We start from the raw sequence: 22,834 nt of genomic DNA, 5'->3' as shown, positions 1-22,834 counted from the left end.
TTTTGGTAAAAGTTAAGTGTATTATAAATCAATTTACGTTTTAGGTCTTTTTTTGCTTACTGTTTTTGTTAAAATTTTTAAAACATTTAGTAACTGCGGAACTTAGAATTTTTTAAACATTTTTAAAATTTAAGCAATTTTTACGACATTACGATGCAAGCGCTTAAACAAAAGCAACTATAAACATTTAGATTAAAAAGTTAAATACAAATTACAGAGCAAAATGTAATTTGTAAACATATAAAACTAAACAACAAGTTTTAAATTATTAAACATTTCAGTTGTCTTAATACATTAAAAACCATTATAATTTATACACGTTATTACCTGACAATTCAAAACTTTCTAAGAGAGCATTTAATTAGCTAATAGTATGTCTTCAAAACACCAACTAAACCATTATTAAACGTTTTTGTTATTTTAATGCTACAGCATAAATAACAAAACTTTTAAACTATTTTTTGTTTTTAAAAATGCGGAGAACAAGTAACACATTATAAGTAGATACCATTTTTGTAATAATTTTAAACCAAAAATTTTTATGAAGCAGTTGAAACTTTATATAAAATAAAGAAGAATTTAATAAATAAGATATTTATAAAGCTATGTATTTTTTAGCAATCTTTTCAAGAAATGTTTTTTTTACGAATTTTGTGTATTACATTCTAAACTTTTAGATAAAATCAAGCCGTGCAAACGCGTAAAGATTGTTTGCAGATCTTAATTTAATCTATTCAACCCGTGAAATCATAAACTTAAATTTATAAAGCAAAGCTATTAGTTGGTTAAATTGTCTCACCCCAAGTATATGTTGAAATAGCTACTCCGATATAAAAGATTGCAGTTAATGTGCGAAGAAGCATGAATGTTACAATTGTATTGCTGTAAGTTATTGCAATACTGCATATTAGAGCACAGGTAAATGTTACTACAGTTGAGTACTTTCTTCCTAATCTGCGTTGAATTTTTTTAAAATAAATAACTTATAAAAAAAAGTATTAGATTTGTTAAAAATTGGGTTTATTATCGCAAAACACAAACTTTTTTTTTTCGTCTAATAAACTTATTTAAACGTTTACTTTGTTATGTATAAAACGTTAAAAAAAAAATAATTTGCAATACATTTTATTTGATAGTAGCTTTAAATTCAAAAAACTCATTTTTTTTTTTTCTGAATAAACAACTTATTTTATATATTTTTTCAAAGAAAAGACAGATTTAAAACTTTCAAGTTTAGACATAAACTTGAACTTATTTTACTCATAAAACGTGTTAATTAATACAGTTATATTTTACTTGTCAGCCAAACTTCCAAACAAAATTGATCCAATCAAATGACCGATTTCATAAGTGCTCGTTGAAAGGAATTTCAGATAAAATCTATCACAAACCAAGTCAAACTAAAAAAAGAAATTGTTTTAGTTTTAATACAAGAATATTCATGAACTTATAAGACTTATATAAATTTTTTTTTAGTACTGTGGATTTAAATTATTAACAAGTATAAATTATTATTAGTGTGGTGTACGAATCGACAACTAAAAGGTTTTTTCGTACACAAGGTCCTTAGACCAAACTTTTTGAGCGCTTTTTTTATCGTTCAATAAACAATATATATATGATAAAAAGATTGTAAAACTTTGTTTGCTTTGCTGTAAAATTTATATCATAATTGTAGAACAAGCTGTAAATAACGATTTTTGTTTCTTTAGACTTATTTGAATTTTAATGTTAGTAATTATAAGAAAAAACTTCATCTAATATTTATTTTAATTCTTAAGTTAACATTATACATATTTTTTTTAATAGTTACAAGTTAAAGCAGTTAATAAACTAACAAAAGGCAAACAAAAAATAGTTTATACTATTTCAATTAGTAATTTATATGTGTACATAAAAATATAAATATTTTGTTAATATGAGTTAAGTTTTTGTGTGCTTGGCTTAAATAACTAATAAGTACTACACTTTAAAAACTAGTAAAGCATATGGTCGTACTATTATTTTTTACAACAGTCAACCATTTGTTCAGTACTGATGATTTACATAGTTTTTTAGTTTTAAAATCTAAATTTAGATAACTTTTGTTTATGTTAAACCTGTTTTAAAAACAATTTCACATTTAAAATTGAGGACGGTACTTAACAGCAAACTTGAGTGCTAGCATAAAGATATATACTTTTATCTGTTTAATATACTAAACCTGTGTTACGATGGTTTCAGTAAATAGTGATTCATCATATACGAACCCTTTATCACAATTGACTAAATATACAGAGTTGTTAACACATGCAGAAGTAGATTTGTTGCACGCTGTTAGTTGGTCGGCATACCTTTAATTTGTTTGATATGAAACTTACTTTACTTTATAATTTTTATAAAGCTGCAAGTCGTTTCACGGATAATGTAATTAATAAAAGTGTTGTGAAAATATATCTTGTAAAAAAGTTTTAGTTTTCTGGTCCATTTTAGCTTTTTAGGTCTGCAAATTGTCTTAATCAATTTATATTTACCTTTTACATCCATCAAAATCATAAACTTCTTCAAAGTCCATGTAGTTGGGTACGGTCGTTGTGTTTTTTATATTTTCATTTAACGAAGAAACATTGCACCTAAAAATAACTTTTATAAAAATTTCAAAAACAATTATTCATTTTATATTAGTTTGTATTTTTTCAAATTAAATGCATCTCGTTTATATTAGCTTTTCATACTTTTACAATATACACTGTACAGTATGCTTATCTTAAACAAATAAATTTGTTAATGTTAATTTTATACTTATAAGCTTTATTTAGATAAATTAGAAAAAAAATATTGCACTTTTCGTATACTAGTATCATTGTAAAACATCAATTAAAACGTTTTGTAATAGTCAAGAACAATTATATCTTAAAAGCTTTGTTTAGACTTATTATTGTTTATTAAAAAGTATAAGGTTGATAAATATTCATAAACTATGGCAAAAAAAAAAACTTTTTATAACAAACGTAATTAACCTGAATCTTGGAGTATAAGAAATGAATACAGCTAAAAGATTCTGAAGGCCAGCGAGGAACATTGCGTATGACAACATACACACCATCACTACTTGTGCATTTCTCATCAGTTTTGTTTGTTTGGCGATAAATTCGTAGTTTATCATATTGATCGTTTAAAAAATTGTATTATAAAGTCAACTTAAGATGATTTATAAAATTATAACTGTTGAAGTGAAATTTTTTATTTATATACCTTTTTGCTCAATCTAAATCTTTTAACGAACAACTTATGCTGTGAAAATCATTTAGAGTGTGAATAGTTAAATTAAACTGATAACTTCATATTAATTTCATCAACAGCTACTAAACTATGTTTCAAAATTCCTATATTGTTTATTTGGAAACTAATTCTTATACTTTTAATCAGTTTTTTTTTTTCAGTTACTGCCTTCAATTAAAAAAATTCTATGGATACTTTTATAGAGTTAGAAAACTATGTCTCACGATTTTTTCTTACTCATTTTGTAAGTAATAACAAGAAACTTGACTTGTAATAAAACTTATAAACATAACTTAAAAAAGAATCGAAATAAATGAGTAAGTATTTTAAAAACATATGTTTCTGTGGTTTTTTTGTGAGACTTAACTCGTAACTTTATTTATAAAAATATAACTAGCAGCGCATAGTATATTAAACTTTCTGTAATTAAATTTACAACATATAATCAATAACCAAGTATTAAATAGTTATTATAATTTAAATTGTGCATAAAACTGTTTAAAGAAACTCAAGTTTAATTTTATCAATTTTAAGAGCTCAATATGAATACTTTATCTATAAAAAAATCTAATAAAATAATAATTATATAATGCCATAAACTATTAAAGTTTACTTGTAATTTAATGTTAGTTTCTAAGTCATACGTACATTTTTATATGACATATATAAAAAAAAATCGGTACAAGTGTTCTTTTTAAAATTGTTATACACTTTCTTTAACTTTTATTCCAAGTTATTTTAGACTGATAACCAAACTGATGATTTTCGTTTAAGTACTCAAGTCTTCTTATTATTGTTTATTGCTCAGCTTTAGGCATAAGAAATGTTGTGCAACTGAAAAAAATATAAATATTAACCAACGTTGCTGTAACTAGATAAACCTCTACGCACGAAGTTTCGCTTCAACCAAGCTGTAATTATGCGATTCGACACGCTTAAATAAAATTAAAGGAATGAAAAATAAAGGAAAGTTATATTTCAAAATACTGATAAATATTAACCAACGTTGCTGTAACTAGATAAACCTCTACGCACGAAGTTTCGCTTCAACCAAGCTGTAATTATGCGATTCGACACGCTTAAATAAAATTAAAGGAATGAAAAATAAAGGAAAGTTATATTTCAAAATACTGATAAATATTAACCAACGTTGCTGTAACTAGATAAACCTCTACGCACGAATTTTCGCTTCAACCAAGCTGTAATTATGCGAATCGACACGCTTAAATAAAATTAAAGGAATGAAAAATAAAGGAAAGTTATATTTCAAAATACTGATAAATATTAACCAACGTTGCTGCAACTGGATAATTCTCTACGCACGAAGTTTCGCTTCAACCAAGCTGTAATTAAGCGATTCGACACGTTAAATAAAAAGCAACCACAAATTACACTAAAGTTATATTTCAAAAAACTGATAAATATTTTGTACAACTAGGTAACTTACATAAATACGCTGCGAACATTACAAGGGCGACGCGTATATTGAGTTTTGCAAGTTTAAAACAAGCTTAAGAAGTCTTTAATCAAGTTTGTATGAATACTTAAAATATTTTACAATATAAAAATTTTATAATTTACATTTTTTTTACATTTGCACTACTATTAAAATTCAGACTATTTAAATTCCGACTATTAAAATTATTATAATAATTTTTAAGGACCACAACTCTGGCTTGGACTACAAATAAGTATAAAAGACCACAACTCAAAATTATTGTATATTTGAAAAAAAACGTAGATCTTATAAATATATCTATAAACAATTATAATCTTTTTTTTTTTTTTTAAATAGTTTTTTGAGATATCGATAGTATAGGTTTTAAAGCTAGTGACTCTAAGCAATTTGTTAAAACATCAAAATTTTTCAAAATTTTGCAAATAATAAAAAAGACTTGTACATAGTAATGAGACTTACAAACGTAATTGTTATTTTTTCTCATATACATCATATTTTGATATATGTTGTTTTAATTTTTTTTCAAAGTTTGAATTGTCTGAATTTGAATTGTCATGTTACCATTTCTTCGTCAAGTTTATTTTACTAGTATGTGTATTTAATTTCCAGAAAACTGTAAGTGTTTTTGAAAGTTAGTAAACCTTTAGTACCTATAACTTTGTAAAGTTTATGATTTGAAAATGCTAATTTAAAGTTTTTAATTTTTAGATAGGGTAGAAAATACAAATAGATGAAAATACAAACAGATAATTTTTTGTGGGTAGGTGTTTAAAGCTGCAAAGGGAGAGTGTTTTTAGCTGCATTTCATTGTTGACATTAAAGTATACAAAAGCGATGTTAGAAAAATTATGGGTTGATAAACTATTCAATTTAAAATATGGTATTTATTTAAACATGATTTTTAGCATCTTAAACCATGACAAAAGCTTTTAATTTTAGTAACAATATTTTGTGCTACAATGAGAAATAATAATAATATAAATTACAGCTTGCTAAACTTAATTTCTTTACGCAACTTAAAGTGTTATAAGGTACCAATTTACTTTTTCAATCGAATATCTCATATTTAACTTCTACAAAAAAAAAAAAAAAAGTAATATTATAAGTTAGTATGCGGAAATTATTTTGAAACGCTTTGATAAGAGTTCAACAAAACTGTTTGCGATATAAGATACGAATAGTACTTAATTAATCATTGGTTGTAATCTATTATTTAGTGTGAGAATATGTTTCAAATTTACTTGTTAGCTGTTTCTACAGCTAAAAATAATTTAGAGTTAGTTGTTTTAAACAGATTAAGTAAATTAAATAAGTATATTAGCATTATTGTTGTTTCATAAAATTTAAATCAAAAACAATTCAAAAGCATCAGTTTTAAATATTTCCTACTTTTTATGAACACTTAATAGCACAGAAAATCTTGTTAGATTTGATAAGATAATTTAAAAAGTCTTTATTTTCTTTAAATAAAAGTATAAACTTTAAGTTAGTTAAAAAACACATACACATAGATTTAAAATGGGCAAACACATCTTATTAAAAGTGTTACTCAATGCTTAGTAATGTTTACGTATAAATTAGTCAGTTTCATACCTAATAGTCATATCATAACAAATTCTATGTAACATAGACTTGTATTTAGTATGAGCTTCGATAAAGATAAGTACACAACTACAATTTACAGTGTACTTCATTTTTTGCTATTAAGGTTTAGCTGTTGTGTAAGTCAGTAGTCTGGTCGTCAAGGTGATGAAAATCTATGCACACTAAACTGCGAAAAATACCTTCTGTGCACCCTTAGTTGTGATACATTGCGCCGCTAGTAATAAAGAACATGTAAATAACTTTAATCGTTTTCATAAGAAGACTGCAACTTTTGCTGCGCATTATTGATTTAACTTGGCTTGTTTTTTAATTACAAAACTTAGACTACAACAGTTATACTTTTTATATTTCTAATGGGCGTTTTTTTAACCAATCACACTCTTAAAACAATATTTTATTTTTATGCTCGCTAGGTTCGCAAAGTTGGAATTTTGTCCGCCAATATTTACAATATCTATGTGGAAACCCGCAATATTTGAAACAACAGCCCGCGAGCATGCAAATATGGCCCGCTTAACCAAATTTTAACTTACAAAATATATTCTGGAAATAAAAATTAATACCAAAAAAGTCTTTAGATTAATTGATGGGAGATATGAATTTCCATAGTCGTATAAAGCCAGATAGATTTAGCATTTTGTTTAAAAGAATTAAATAATTGAGTAATTTTTGTATATTAAAGGAATTTGAAATGCTCTGGCCCAGCTATCGCTAAATTTTTCTACATCTGGTCCGACAGCTAAAAACGTTACCAGCCCCTATCTTAAATATCAATTTAACAAAACATTTCAACTCAGTATGTCTTACTACCTAACAACTACAAATATATGTTTTTTGTTGATTAATGTTCTACATGAACAAAAAAGCCAAAAATAGACATATTTTTAGCAATCAAAAAATTAATTCCGTTGAAAGCTGTATTTACTTGTCATCTCGACTTGAGTTAATGTCTGTTTAATACATGCTGCGCTGGTATGATGCTTCTCATTCTGTTAGTAAATGTTAGGTGTTACAGTTATTGCATTTTGAATAACAACAAGTTTCAAACTAATTAAAGGTATCACTTTTAAATTCAATTAGTTTTACAACTTTAGTACTTATAAGAAAAAGATTATTAGTAAAAAGAATAATAATATAAAAAATTAACATTTTACAGGTACTTTAATATTAGAGATAAGCTACTATTTTTTATTGCATCGTTTTCTAATACAACATTAAAAGTACTTAATACAAATAATGTTGAATCTTAGTAAAAAACTAGTCTGATATTCAAGAAAACTATTGAAGCTAATATGTGTTTTACAAAGCAAATCCTTTGTCAGCCTTATTTTTTTCAATGTTCTAATTAGCCTTAGTTATCCTGAGTGTGTGACATACCTGTTTAGTTAAAATAAAATAAAAGTTTTGACCATTTTCAAAATTATTTTAACTAGTACATAAAAATGCTGAGGTTAATACCTGAAATTCAAAAACTAAAACATAACAATGTTAAATAAGATTAAATAATTGAACCATTTTCAATAAAACAAGTTAAACAAATACAAGAAATTGAATCCTCAGTTTACTACAGAGAAAAATATAATGCAATTTTTTATAACTAGTCTGAAGTTGCAGAATTTCATTAAGTTTTCTAACCAGCTTGAGTTTAAAATCATTTCAAAAACTTTAATCTGTCCTATACCTGAATTAGTTCAATAACTGAAACATTTATACTTGAATATAGAAAATAAATTTGAATTAGTAACTATAAGTTTAAGAGATGTATTTAAATTAAGCAAAAAATAAAGAACTTTTTAAATTTCAAATATAAAAATAAATACATAATCAAATATACGTATTAATTAATTATTTAAAAAATAGTTTTGTTAATCATAGGTTTATAAAAAAAAGTTTATTTCTATTGGGTTATAAATTTTTTTAAATCAATTAACAACTTTGCTTCTAAACTTTTACGTTTTCCGTTTAAAAAAAATGTTGTATGAATTTTTAGTATTACATTATTGTTGCTCAACTTTCATAGCTTTTATTAAAATTTTGCTTTTTTAAATATGATTAATTAGTAGTAGAATTGCATATTAGTTAAAGACTGTAAAATTTTGATTTTAAAACGCTAATTTAAAATTTTTGATTATTAGAAAGGGTAGAAAATACAAATAGATGTAAATACAAACTGGTAATTTTTTATGGGTGGGTGTTTAACGCTGCAAAGCTTTTAGCTGCATTTCATTATTAACATTAAAATATATAAAAGCGATGCGAGAAAAATTATGGGTTGATAAATTATTCAATATAAAATATGGTATTTATTTGAACATGATTTTTAGCATCTTAAACCATGACAAAAGCTTTCAAATTCAGTAAACAATTTTCGTGCTCCAATGAGTTTTAATGAAAATAAATATTTTCTATAATATAAATTACAGCTTGCCAAACTTAATTTCTTTACGCAACTTAAAGTGTTATAAAGTACCAATTCACTTTTTCATTTAAGCATCATTTCTACAAAATTAGAAAAAAAAAGTGGGATTATAACTTAGTGTGAAGAACTTGTTTTGATCAAGTTATAGAAGCTTTGATAATAATTTAACAAAACTGTTTTGTATGAAATATTTATAGTAGTTATAAATTCATTGGTTGTAATCTATTATTGAGTCTCAGGTTATATTTTAAACTTACTTTTTAGCTGTTTCTACAGCTAAAAAGTAATTTAGAGTTAGTCGTTTAAAACAGATTAAGTAAAATAAATTAGTATAGTAGTTTTTTTTATGTTTCATATAATTTAAATCAAAAACAAATTAAAAGCGTCAGTTTTGAATATTTCTTGTTTTTTTATGAACACTTCATAGCACAGAAAATCCTGTTAAATTGGATAAAATGGTTTTAACAATTTTATTTATTTGTAAAAGTACTAACTTAAGTTTAATTAAAAGATACATACACGTAGATTTAAACAAACACATCTTATTAAAAGTGTTACTCAATGCTTTGTAATGTTTACGTATAAATTAGTCAGTTTCATACCTAATAGTCATATCATAACAAATTCTATGTAACATAGACTTGTATTTAGTACCAGCTTATATATAGATAAGTACACAACTACAGTTTACAGTGTAGTTAATTTCTTGCTATTAAAGTGTAGCTGTTGTATAAGTTATAATGTTTCAGTAAGGTTTATGCTTTGTATTTTATCTTTAAAGTTAATTTTTGCCTAATTTATTAATACCGTATATTAGGAACGGGTAAGTTTTCTAGTCATGGGCCAGATTTACAAGAATTTTTTTTTCTCGGGCGGAACTAATAGTAAAAATTAATTCTTTACGGGCCATCCTTTTCATTACGTTTTATCTAAAACAGGAACATATTTCAAAAGCAAAATTATATAAAACTACAGGTTTTAACCATTAATCTGTCATGATAAAATCAAACTAAAAGTGAATTTTAGATATTTATTTCCGTAAATTTTTTTTGTTGTCTTGCACAAATTGTTTCCAAACTAAAAAGGACGTCGCAGACTAGAAATATCTGCTTTTCGAGCTAGATCAAGTACATTACTGTACGCCCGATGTCCAGCTCAATGATATACTGTAGTTATTATTTACTAGGTAAAAAATAAACAGAGTACAACATCAAATAACCAGTAAAGTTTTAGCCAAACTTTTTAGAATTAGTAATGAGTAAATTAAAAGTTGAATCAAAATACTTTTATTTTCCTTGACAAAAGCAGAAAGAATAAAGAAACAAAATGAATAAGTGATATATTTAAAACTATAGATTTGTATCGATGGTGTTTTGTAATAAATAATAAAAATATATTTATTTCCTGCTATATTTAAAAATATTTATATATATTTTAAAGTTTTTGTTAAGTTTATTGTAGTATTAAAATTTGTAGAATTATTTGATATCTATGAAATTTATTTATTAGCTTAAAGCAAATAAAAAAAAAGTCTATTCATTGCTGATCTTTAAAACTATACATGTGTAAAGTAGATTAGCTAACTAATTTAATAGCGTGGGTGATTTTCAGTTTTAAAACACAACAAGTTTTAAAACACATTAAGCCGTATTGAATCAGCAACTTTATTATTCTTAAAGGTGGAATTCTTTCGAAAAAATAAAGGTAAGTTGTTGAGTATTATAATTTGGTGTGTTATTTTTTTTTTACTTTTGTAGTTATCGAGAATACCAGGTAATTGATAGAGTATTATACTTCGGTGTGTTATTTAAACAGTTCTGGGTTTTAACCGTTTTAAGTACTAGTTTGTTTTTAAAATCAAGCTTTTAATTTTCTCGTTTTTAAACATCTTCAAAAACTGTAATTTTAAAGCTGTTTGAAAGTAATGGAATAGAAAAGTAGCCATAGAACCAAAAATTGTCATTTTAGGTCAACGTATGCTGAATTACTTTTAATGTTAGATAAAAAATATCAACTAATAGTTTGCAAGCAGAAAAAGAATTCAAAAGCTATATTTAAGAAAAACTGTTTTTACAACTTTTAAAATTTAGATTTAAAACGGCTGAATACTTGTTGTAGTTAAAATCAGGAAAAAGAATATTGTTTTTTTAATATTACATAAATATAATAGTGAAAGCAAATGTAATCTTTTGTCTGTTTAAAATTTTTTAAATATATTTAAAACAATATAACATAACATATAATATAATATTATAATGATAGTATAAAACAATACTTTATATATATTATATTTAGATGTCTTTACCTTTGTTTGAAACAAAATGAAACTTTTGTGTTTTTTTTTTGGATTTATTTGGTTATGTGTCTTTCTATTCAAGTGGCTTCGTCAATCGTATGGACAATAAACTTACAATAATAATATCAAAAAAGTTAAACCCCTTAGTTTAGTGTAGGCAACTTTAAAAAAGAAATTCATTTTGAAAAAAAAAAAAAATATTTTTCAATTAATTTACTTTTATGAAAATTATTTTTTTAGTTTACTAATTTTAAAGCAGAACATCAACTGCCGATCGGAAAACAAATATCAAAATACAAGAAACTGATACGATGAGTGATAAACCGAGTCTAGAGGAACTTGGTTTTCGTAGATTTAGATCCATGTCAAAAGAAAAAAAATTAGCGGGTAAGTGGTTATTATACTTTCTGTAAGTTCTTTAAAAGACTTCAGTAATTTAATCGGCGTTTCAATTAATTTTAGTTTGTTTTTAAGATTAAGCACTTAACTTATATATTCAAGTTTTCAAATATGCTCAAAAAATGTAATTTTAAAACTGTTTAAAGTAATGGAATAGAAAAGCAGGCATAAAACCAGAAAATATCTTTATTAAGTTTTGAATACTGATTTTTTTGTTTAAGTAAAATTTGTAATGTTATTGACTAACAATTCGCTAAGTAAATATAGAATTTAAAAAAAGTATATATAATGCTTTTACAACTTTTTGAATATAAATTAAAAAATGCTGAAAACTTGATGTAGTTATAATCAGGACATAAAATTTAGCTTTTAAAATATTACCTAAACACAAAATTTTAAGCAAACTTCATTTTATACTTCTGTTTAAAATTTTGAAATATATTTTTAAAGAAAAAAAAACAGCAGTTTGAAGAAATTATTGTTATCTTATAAAAAATTAAGATAAAACACTAAAAAATTAAACTTCTCAGCTATAAAGTAAAATACAATTACAACTTTTGAACAAACTGAATTTTCAAACTCTAATATTTGATGCAGAAGATCCTCGTTTGGAGGAAGTAAAATTGTCCGTAGCAAAAAAACAAGGAATGAAAATACAAATAGGAAGTTTGAAAAAGTTGCTTGAAAGTAAGCATGTTAAAGAAACGGATCCATCAACCGAACGTGCGATACGTTTCGGTAGCAGGCCACATAGCAGGTTTGTAAGTCCTGATGGACGAAATGTTTAATAATTTTTAGTTATAAAACAAAAATCTTATGTGTATAAAACCATAAATCTCATTTAGTTTTATATTATAAAAAGCACAATGTTTTAAACAAAACCTTAGTTATTCAGTTATCATTTTATTACATAAAAATAAAACTTTTTGTTTTGTCTAGTGTTGAATTTTTATAAAGTAAAACTTTATGAAGTATTGTGTTGTTAATAGTTTAGTGAAATTTTAAAGTTTGTACAAACTATGCATATATTACTACAAACTTATAAAGTAACAGCCGTAAAAAGACGACAAAATACTTTGAAAGTTAAGTATTTCATATTATTTTTATTTAAATATTGCACAAAAAAAATTCCAACTATTTTGGGTACGTAAAATTGAACCAACAAACTCTCTTTTCAAAAAGCAGTTATGCATTTTTTATTACATTTTTTGTATAGTACGCACTACCCGTTAAACACGTTTGCACTGTATTTGAAGCGAGTACTCAGGGGATAAATTACTGTATTTGATATTTTTTTACCGCGTAAAATTTAACTTATAAAGATTGTTATCAAAAAAAGTCAGCCATTTATATTTATGTATCACAAATTATCAGCCTGGCAAAATTCACAGTATTAATTTGTTTTTAACTTTACTGTTTTTTTTTTCAAAAAAGGTTTGTTTAAAAGTATTTTAGTTGTTTTTCCTCTTCTAGTAAGTTTTTATCTTTTTTTTTTTAATAAACGAATAATAAGAAAATTAATAAACTAATACAGCTTAATTTTACTTGTAGAATTTTAAAATATAAAATTTATACATCTAAGAACATCATCTTTCGTTCTTAATTTAACTATTTTTAGTATAAAATATGATATTAAAACAGTGTTATGCTCTTAAATTTGAGTACTCTAACTAGTATTGTTTATAAGGAATTCTTTAAATCAAATTAGAATGTTCTGGTTTATCATAATGAATTATAATACAACCAAAAAACAGTTTGTAACTTGCAAATAGTAATGAAAGTTTTGCAAATAATTCAAGTAGATCAGTTTATATTTACAGAGAAATAAATTTGATTTAATTGGTACGAATAACATTTGCCCTATAACTTAGCTGCAAAATTAAAGCTAGTTAAGTATATTTAAATTGATTAAACAGCTACAACTTTTTATATTTTAAATATCGACTTTAAATTGTATTAAGTTCGAAACTAGTTTAAAAAACAGCTCGTATTATAAATAACAAAAAGTATATTTTAGTTTAAAGTAATTAATCTTATCACTAATATCTTATACTAAATAATAGTAAAAATTTTACATGTTAAAATTTCATAGTTACAATTTATTATTATTTTATGAAGTATTTTTTTAATTTTTAGTAGTTTTGCCCTATAACAAAAAATTTTCTCACCAAAAACAAGTTAAAGCTAGTTTTGTTCAATTTATAAGGGTTAACTGTTATTTTGTAATCGTTAGTGCAGACTCAAGATCAAATATGTTTTTGACAAATTTCAATCTTTTCTTAAGCAATCTTAAGGTCTTTAACACAATGTTAAGTACATACTTTATTTAAAAAATATTTTTCTTTCTCCAAAACATTCATTAATGTAATAAGTGTGTTAATGTTAAATAATTGTAAACTTGTTTCTATAAAGGATAAGCTAAATAAAATCTTTCAAATGCTAAAATTTGCTTCAAATAAAACTTATAAAATAAGTATAGGAAAATACTTTCAATGAATGTTCTATTTAATTTATTCTAAGAGCTATAGCTTTCTACTTTACAACTTCAAGTAAAACTAGTTATAACAGCTGATCTTTATCAATGTAAACAATATAACTCGTTGTCAGTTGAAGTCTTTAAATCTTATGATAAACACGAATCCTATATTGGAAATAAAAACATTTGCTTGTGCAAATACTCTAATAGGTATAATCTGTACTTGAAAAAAAGTTTGAATATCAAAACGTCACACTAAATCATTGTATGAAAACTATTATTCAAAAACAATATTTCTAATAAGGAATTTACAAAAAATGTCATTTATCCTTTCATATGTCTATAAGCAGCTGGAAATTAATTTTTACTACAAAATATTCTTAATTACACATACGTATTTTTTACACTTGTTGGATACAAATTAATCAATATATCTAAATCATGTTTCATTGAGTATAAACAGTAGTTCAGAAAGAATCTGAACAAGTAGTTCGAGTATACTGCATAAGCTTCAAATAAGTTTATTATTCACTAATATACCTTTTTCTGAGACAATTAAGATAATTGTAAACACTATAAGTATAAAATCAATTAACATGTAAAAAAGTTAATTAAGGTTTTAATGAATTAACAATTTATATACCCGATTAATAAGGTAAACATTTGTAACCTTTTATATCCTACATTAGCTAGTTTTTTTTTCGAAACATTATAAATTACGCTTTTTATCAAGAAAAACAATAATAATTCACTCTCATATTTTTGCTACGTTGACGAAATTTTTGCTTCTTTAGAAAATATGTTGTGTTAGATAAATTTCACAGTAAGATGATCAAAATAAAGTATTCAATTTTAACATGTACCAGTGGTTCTCAGCTTATATCTTATTAAAACATATGCACACCTAATATTACTAAAAGTATTTGTGCACACTAGAATCAAGGTTATAAAGTAAACTATAAATAAATCTACAGATATTTTTGATTCAAATATTCTTAAGGCAATTAAAAACTGCTGTGTTTAATTTAAAACACTTATTCTAAATTATGACTTTTATTTGCTATTGTAAACACTTGATACAAAACATTTTTTATAAAAGTTTAATAGAAGCAAATTAGTTTGCACATAATAAAACCTAAAGGAATCATATATAGTTAATTATACAGAATAAAATTCTCTTACTATAAAACATAAATAGGCTTTTTATATAAAACAAAAAAATATTTTAACACAATACAAAATAACTCTAAATCAACAAGATAAAGCAAAACAAGAGTATTATAAAAAGTAGAATAATATATAAAGCTTCTAAGAAGTTTGAAATTTAATGAGGAAAGTTCTAATCTGAAAGGGTAGCACTGTTGCTATTTCGAACGAAACTTTATCATCACAAACTATCACTTCATCTGCGCCTTTCTTTATTTCCTCCAAAGAGTTGCACCTGGTAAACGTTTATTCATCAATATTATATTTCGACCAAACAATCAAACTTTTAGTAAAACCAACTCTGAAACGCTTTGGATTTTGGCGAAATTGAACTTCACAACCACATTGTTGGCTTGCCCACCGAAACTCTCGTAACATCTCATCAGGTACATACCTCTGCAATATTATTTGAAATAAAAATTAAGTTGTAGAATTAAAAGTTTTAAAGTAGTTAATAACTATGTACAAACAAGCAAATTATATAATTAATTTAAAAAATGAAATTCTAACGTTTTTGTTTTTCAAGTCGAGATTTATCTGATCTTTATTAAGAAAAAACTCACTCAAAATAATCGCTCGCTTTGAATGTTTCAAAAATAACCGCCTTGGAACTAATATCTATCAGGGAAGTTGAACTTAATTCTTTTCTAACTTCTTTGATGTCTGGAATACTTTTTATGATTTGCATTAACAGTGGGAAATTAAGGTTATACGCTTCTTGGATAATTTTGGAGTCTTGAAAACTATCTGAAAATTATAAAACTACTATAAAACTTGAAAAAAAAATGCTTTAAACTGATAATAAGTTTACTTTTGTAACTTAAATACAAAAATGAAAATATTCTTTTTTTACCAGTAGAACACAAAAAGCGCAAATCCAAAAGTAAAAAAAAACATTAAACAACCTTTGTCTTATTTATTTTAAGATATTATTTTCAACAAACATTCTTGATTACAATAATAAGATAACAAAAACATTAAACTTCTTTTTTAAGTTAAAAAAAAACAAAATATAATTACTAATAAAAAAACTAATTCGCCTAATTTACTATCTTTAGTTACACAAAGATTCTTCAAAATAAGTAATTTGCAATCAACTACTAATTTTGACTTTGAAATATTAATATTTTGCTGATAAAGTAAATAACTTAATAAGTATGTGGAGCTATAGTGACGTAACAAACCGGAATGAGGCATGATGCAATATGTAAATTGATGAGTTCCCATGTCCGCGTTTTCGTTTGGTGCTTTTGGTGACCTCAATCTGTGTTGAAAAATTTAAAAAAAAAGCATATTGCTTGTTTAAAAATTAAATAATATGTTTTACATAAACATTTTTGTTTTTAACTCACTAATAAATTAACAAATACTAACTAAAAGTAGAAAAAATATGTTTTGTTCCACAGTAGAGTAAATTCTTATTAAAATACTTTTTAATTAACAGCTGTGGAAAACTAGCTTTTAATACTTTTAATAATGCAAAAAAAAACATTTAGACAAAAAAATATAAACATTTATAACCAAACAATAATATTAATCGCAAGATGTTCAGATACGTTTATTTAGTACTACCACAGTTTCACTGCCTTATAGCAGATCTTCAGGAGGTATTTGAAAGATCTGTTATAAGATCTAAATAAACGTTTGGTATCTGAAGATCTTGTAATTATTATCGCTCACGTTTGTTTTTATGAATTTTATTTTCATTAAGTTGGATACTTTCATAGTCTGTTATATTTAATCAAATAATTATAAATATTTTACATAGATATAGTTTATTATAACTAAAATTGAAAATGATTGCAGCACATTGTAAAACTTGTGTATATATTTATATTTTCATAATAGCTTTATAACAATGTTTTTATACTTAATTGGGTCTTAAATTAAATAACTCTGCCTACAAAAGCATTTAGCCAAAACAAAATAAGTTAGTATTTTGCTGTATTCATTTTTTATTAACTTTCTTAACTTATGTTGCACTTATGTGAAAACAGTGTGAAGTACCAACAATGAAAGAGTTAGCAAGTTGTGCACCGCAGAACACCCGTACTTGCAATCATTCAAAATGGCGACACCGGATCCGTACTGCTCCATATTCATCCATTTGTGTGCCCACACTTCGTATCTAAAAATATATTTCAGTTTTAATAATAACAGAAAAATTATGTTTTATTGATTATAACATTTTGAGACAAATATTGTGGTTAAATTGTCTTAAATTTTACTTAAGAGTTATTACAAAGCTATTTGATACTACTCTTTCAACATAAAACCATTGTACTGTCCTTAAATACTCTTGGCAGTAAAAATACAAATACATACATATTCATCGAATAATAGCTTATAAAATGTAAATCAAATACTTTGCAGTTTGCCACGATGTGTTCTGGTGAGTTTCCCTCGTCACGTGACCAAATTGACATTCAAACTGCGCCAACTTCGAGTTGAGGTTGCATGGAAATTCCACTTTCAAAAATTTGTGGCACTCACCCCATTCTACCTGAAAATATCAAGTTTCAAACTGAATCACTATCATTTGGTTTTTAACATCTTGTAATTTATATAAATGGCTGTTTGTTGTTTAAGGCAGTTTATTGCATTAAAAAACAAACTAACGTCAATACAAGTAAGCTTTAATTTTAAGAATTAGCGAAGATGCACTTAAGAATCTTGGTTTTTTTCCTTCACCACATGGCTTAGAGAATGTTAATGCCGGTCTCGCTTGTAGCACTTCCGCTTGTGGAGAACTTGATCTTTTATTGCTTAGTTAAAACGACAGTTTTTAAAGCAGGAATTAAAGTTTTTAAGGCAGGAACTTAGGCTAACGAATTTAGATTTGTTTAAAGTTAAATTAGTGGAGTAATTATGTTTTAATACTTAGTTTAAACGGCAGTTTTTGAAAACTTGAAGTATTTTTTAATAGTATTAAAAAAATAGGAGAAACATTTTAATTATAATTTTTTTTTACTTTATTATTTATTATTATTATTAGTATTTGCTTTATTTGGCTAGCACAAAAGCGCGCTCTGCGCGCGGTGTGCGATACTTTTAGCTACTTATTACAAACTATTTTCTTATTTATGTAGTTCTTTTTGTTTTATATTTAAGTGAATAGATATATTACTTTTTTTCTTCATTTTACATTATCTGTTTCAAACTAGTTTGTTCTAATCCTTAGTTTAAACATAAGTTATCTAAAATTTTAAGAGTTTTTGTTAGTATTTCAAAATTACATAAATTTTAAAAATTTCTAATTAATAATTTTTTTTTTACTTATAACATTATTTATCTGCCTTATTCGGCTAGCACAAAAGCGCGCTTTGCGCGCGGTGTGCGATGCTCTTGGCTATTTATTAAAATCAGTTTTCAATTTAAAGTACCTCCTAATTGTTTTGTAGTTTACTTCATAGCTATATCTAACCTGAAAACCACCACTCTAAGAAAATATATAACTTGCTATCTAAATACTTTTGTTTAACTTTAATAATCTTTTTCTATAGAGCTAATTCAAAACTAATATACAATGAAAACATATTTTATTTCTAAATGACAAATAGAATGAAAAATTTGCAACATCGAAAACAGCAGTACGAAGAGAGGCTGAAAGCAAGATCGCACAAAATTTAATTCTTTACGGGCCATCCTTTTCATTACGTTTTATCTAAAACGGGAAAATATTTCAAAAGCAAAATTATATAAAAATACAGCTTTTAACCATTAATCTGTCATGATAAAATCAAACTAAAAGCAAATTTTAGATATTTATTACCAAAAAGTTTTTTTGTTGTCTTGCACAAATTGTTTCCAAACTAAAAAGGACGTCGCAGACTAGAAATATCTGCTTGTCGAGCTAGATCAAGTACATTACTGTACGCCCGATGTCCAGCTCAATGATATACTGTAGTTATTATTTACTAGGTAAAAAATAAACAGAGTACAACATCAAATAACCAGTAAAGTTTTAGCCAAACTTTTTAGAATTAGTAATGAGTAAATTGATAGTTGAAAAAGATCAAAACTATAAAATAAACTAAAAGTTGAATCAAAATACTTTTATTTTCCTTGACAAAAGCAGAAAAAATAAAGAAACAAAATAAATAAGTGACATATTTAAAACTACATATTTGTATCGATGGTGTTCTGTGATAGATAATAAAAATATATTTCCTGCTATATTTAAAAATATTTATATATATTTTAAAGGTTTTTTTTAGTTTATTGTAGTATTTAAATATGTAAAATCATTTGATATCTATGAAATTTATTTATTAGCTTAAAGCAAATAAAAAAAGTCTATTCAGCTAGATTTTTAAAACTATACATGTGTAAAGTAGATTAGCTAACTAATTTAATTGCGTAGGTTATTTTCAGTTTTAAAACACAACAAGTTTTAAAACACATTAAGCTTTATTGAATCAGCAACTTTATTATTCTTAAAGGCGGAATTCTTTCGAAAAAATAAAGGTAAGTTGTTGAGTATTATATTTTGGTGTGTTATTTTTTTTTTTTTTACTTTTGTAGTTATCGAGAATACCAGGTAATTGCTTGAGTATTGGTGTGTTATTTAAACAGTTCTGGGTTTTAACCGTTTTAAGTATTAGTTTGTTTTTAAAATTAAGCTTTTAATTTTCTCGTTTGAAAGTAATCGAATAGAAAAGTAGCCATAAAACCAAAAATTGTCATTTAAGGTCAACGTATGCTGAATTACTTTTTATGTTAGATAAAAAATATCAACTAATAGTTTGCAAGCAGAAAAAGAATTGAAAAGCTGTATTTTAAAAAAATTGTTTTTACAACTTTTAAAGTTTAAATTTAAAACAGATGAGTACTTGTTGTAGTTAAAATCAGGAAAAAGAATATTATTTTTAAATATTACATAAATAACATTGAAAGCAAATATAATTTTTTGTCTGTTTGAACATTTTTAAACCTTTTTTAAAACAATATAACATAGTATATAATATTATATTATAATTATAGTATAAAACAATACTTTATATATATTATATTTATATGTCTTCACCTTTGTTTGAAACAAAATGAAACTTTTGTGTTTTTTTTTTGGATTTATTTGGTTATGTGTCTTTCTATTCAAGTGGCTAAGTCAATCATATGGACAATAAACTTACAATAATAATATCAATAAAGTTAAACCTCTTAGTTTAGTGTAGGCAACTATAAAATAGCAATTCATTTTGAAGAATAAAAAAAATTTAAAACTCAAATAAAACTTTTATTACTTTTATGAAAATTATTTTTTTAGTTTATAATCTAATCAAATATATTAGTTTGAAGCAGAACATCAACTGCCGATCGGAAAACAATATCAAAATACAAGAAACTGATACGATGAGTGATAAACCGAGTCTAGAGGAACTTGGTTTTCGTAGATTTAGATACATGTCAAAAGAAAAAAAATTAGCTGGTAAGTGGTTATTATACTTTCTGTAAGTTCTTTAAAAGACTTCAGTACTTTAATCGGCGTTTCAATGAATTTTAGTTTGTTTTTAAGATTAAGCACTTAACTTACATATTCAAGTTTTCAAATATGCTCAAAAAATGTAATTTTAAAACTGTTTAAAGTAATGGAATAGAAAAGCAGGCATAAAACCAGAAAATATCTTTATTAAGTTTTGAATACTGATTTTTTTGTTTAAGTAAAATTTGTAATGTTATTGACTAACAATTCGCTAAGTAAATATAGAATTTAAAAAAGTATATATCATGCTTTTACAACTTTTTGAATATAAATTAAAAAATGCTGAAAACTTGATGTAGTTATAATCAAGATAGAAAATTTAGCTTTTAAAATATTATCTAAACACATAGTTTTAAGCAAATTTCATTTAATACTTCTGTTTAAAATTTTGAAATATTTTTTAAAAAGCAAAAAACAGCAGTTTGAAATTATTGTTATCTTATAAAAAATTAAGATAAAACACTAAACAATTAAACTCCCTAGTTTAGTGTAGACAACTATAAAGTAAAAGACAATTACAACTTTTGAACAAACTGAATTTTTAAACTCTAATATTTGATGCAGAAGATCCTCGTTTGGAGGAAGTAAAATTGTCCGTAGCAAAAAAACAAGGAATGAAAATACAAATTGGAAGTTTGAAAAAGTTGCTTGAAAGTAAGCATGTTAAAGAAACGGATCCATCAACCGAACGTGCGATACGTTTCGGTAGCAGGCCACATAGCAGGTTTGTAAGACCTGATGTACAGGCTGAAATGGACGAATTAGCAAAAGAAAAGGAACATGAGAAAAAGCTAGGCGAACGTGCGCCAGTTTTTGAAGAAAAGTCGTTGGAAGCAAGTTTAGAAAACATAGAGGAGTTCATAAAGTCTGAGCAACCCGAAGATCCCGAGGAGCGCAAGGAAAGATTGGAAGAAGAAGCTCTGTTGGAAAGAGATATAATTATGCTAGAAGAAGTTGTTGATAGCAGTATTGAGAAGGAAAGACTTAGAGTTCAAAGTTATGGAATTAGCGAAGATGCACTTAAGAATCTTGGTTTTTTTCCTTCACCACGTTACTTAGAGAATCTTAATGCCGGTCTCGCTTGTAGCACTTCCGCTTGTGGAGAAGTTGAATTCGGTGATGAAGCTATTAAACAATTACAAAATTTGGACAAATAAAATAGTTGACAACTATCGTGATTGTTGAGCTTTTGAGTTAATAAGAAATGCATAAAGTAATCTTTGTTTAAAAATTTTAGTCACTTTTTATTAACACCCATGAATTTATAAATTTTATAACCTTAACTTGTTTTTAACAAATAACTTTTGTACTTTTCAATCTTCGTATATAAAACAAAAATCTTATGTGTATAAAACTATAAATCTCATTTAGTTTTATATTATAAAACGCACAATGTTTTAAACATAACCTTAGTTATTCAGTTATCATTTTATTACATAAAAATAAAACTTTTTGTTTTGTCTAGTGTCGAATTTTTATAAGTTAAAACTTCACAAAGTATTGTGTTGTTAATAGTTTAGTAAAATTTTAAAGTTTGTACAAACTATGCATACATTACTACAAACTTATAAAGTAAGAGCTGTATAAAAACAAAACAAAAATTTGAAAGTTAAGTATTTCATATTATTTTTGTTTAAATATTGCATAAAAAAAATTCCAACTATTTTGGGTACGTAAAATTGAACCAACAAACTCTCTTTTTAAAAAGCAGTTATGCATTTTTTTATTACATTTTTTGTATAGTACGCACTACCAATTAAGCTCGTTTGCACTGCATTTAAAGCGAGTACTCAGGGGATAAATTACTGTATTTGATATTTTTTTACCGCGTTAAATTTAACTTATAAACATTGTTATCAAAAAAAGTCAGCCATTTATATTTATGTATCACAAATTATCAGCCTGGCAAAGTACACAGTATTAAATCGTTTTTAACTTTACTGTTTTTTTTTGGAAAAAGGTTTGTTTAAAAGTATTTTAGTTGTTTTTGCTCTTCTAATAAGTTTTTATCCTTTTTTTTAATAAACGAATAATAAGAAAATTAATGAACTAATATAGTTTAACTTTACTTGTAGAATTTAAAAGTATAAAATCATCTAAGAATATCATCTTTCATTCTTAATTTAACTATTTTTAGTATAAAACATAATATAAAAACAGTGTTATGCTCTTAAAATTGGGTACTCTAACTAGTATTGTTTATAAGCAATTCTTTAAAACAAATTAGAACG

At 25.0% G+C, this 22,834-nt stretch overlaps 1 protein-coding gene across 1 annotated transcript; it reads right to left on the bottom strand.

The window, feature by feature from the left end:
- Nucleotides 1-15,223: 15,223 nt before the first annotated feature.
- On the bottom strand, nt 15,224-18,766 carry LOC145842853 (alpha-mannosidase 2C1-like). The gene is made up of 7 exons (XM_082950332.1): nt 18,716-18,766; nt 17,488-17,624; nt 17,133-17,249; nt 16,306-16,385; nt 15,685-15,868; nt 15,422-15,517; nt 15,224-15,356 (listed from the first exon to the last, which is right to left on the bottom strand). Exons 1-7 carry the CDS (start codon nt 18,764-18,766, stop codon nt 15,224-15,226), a joined length of 798 nt encoding a protein of 265 aa, XP_082806458.1.
- Between the last annotated feature and the right edge of the window lie 4,068 nt (nt 18,767-22,834).

The sequence above is a fragment of the Thalia democratica genome, chromosome 8 (genome assembly GCF_965202585.1).
Source record: "Thalia democratica chromosome 8, ktThaDemo2.hap1.1, whole genome shotgun sequence".
Lineage (NCBI taxonomy): Eukaryota > Metazoa > Chordata > Thaliacea > Salpida > Salpidae > Thalia > Thalia democratica.
Note: the sequence above shows the minus strand (reverse complement) of the source record. Positions and strands in the feature narration are given on the sequence as shown.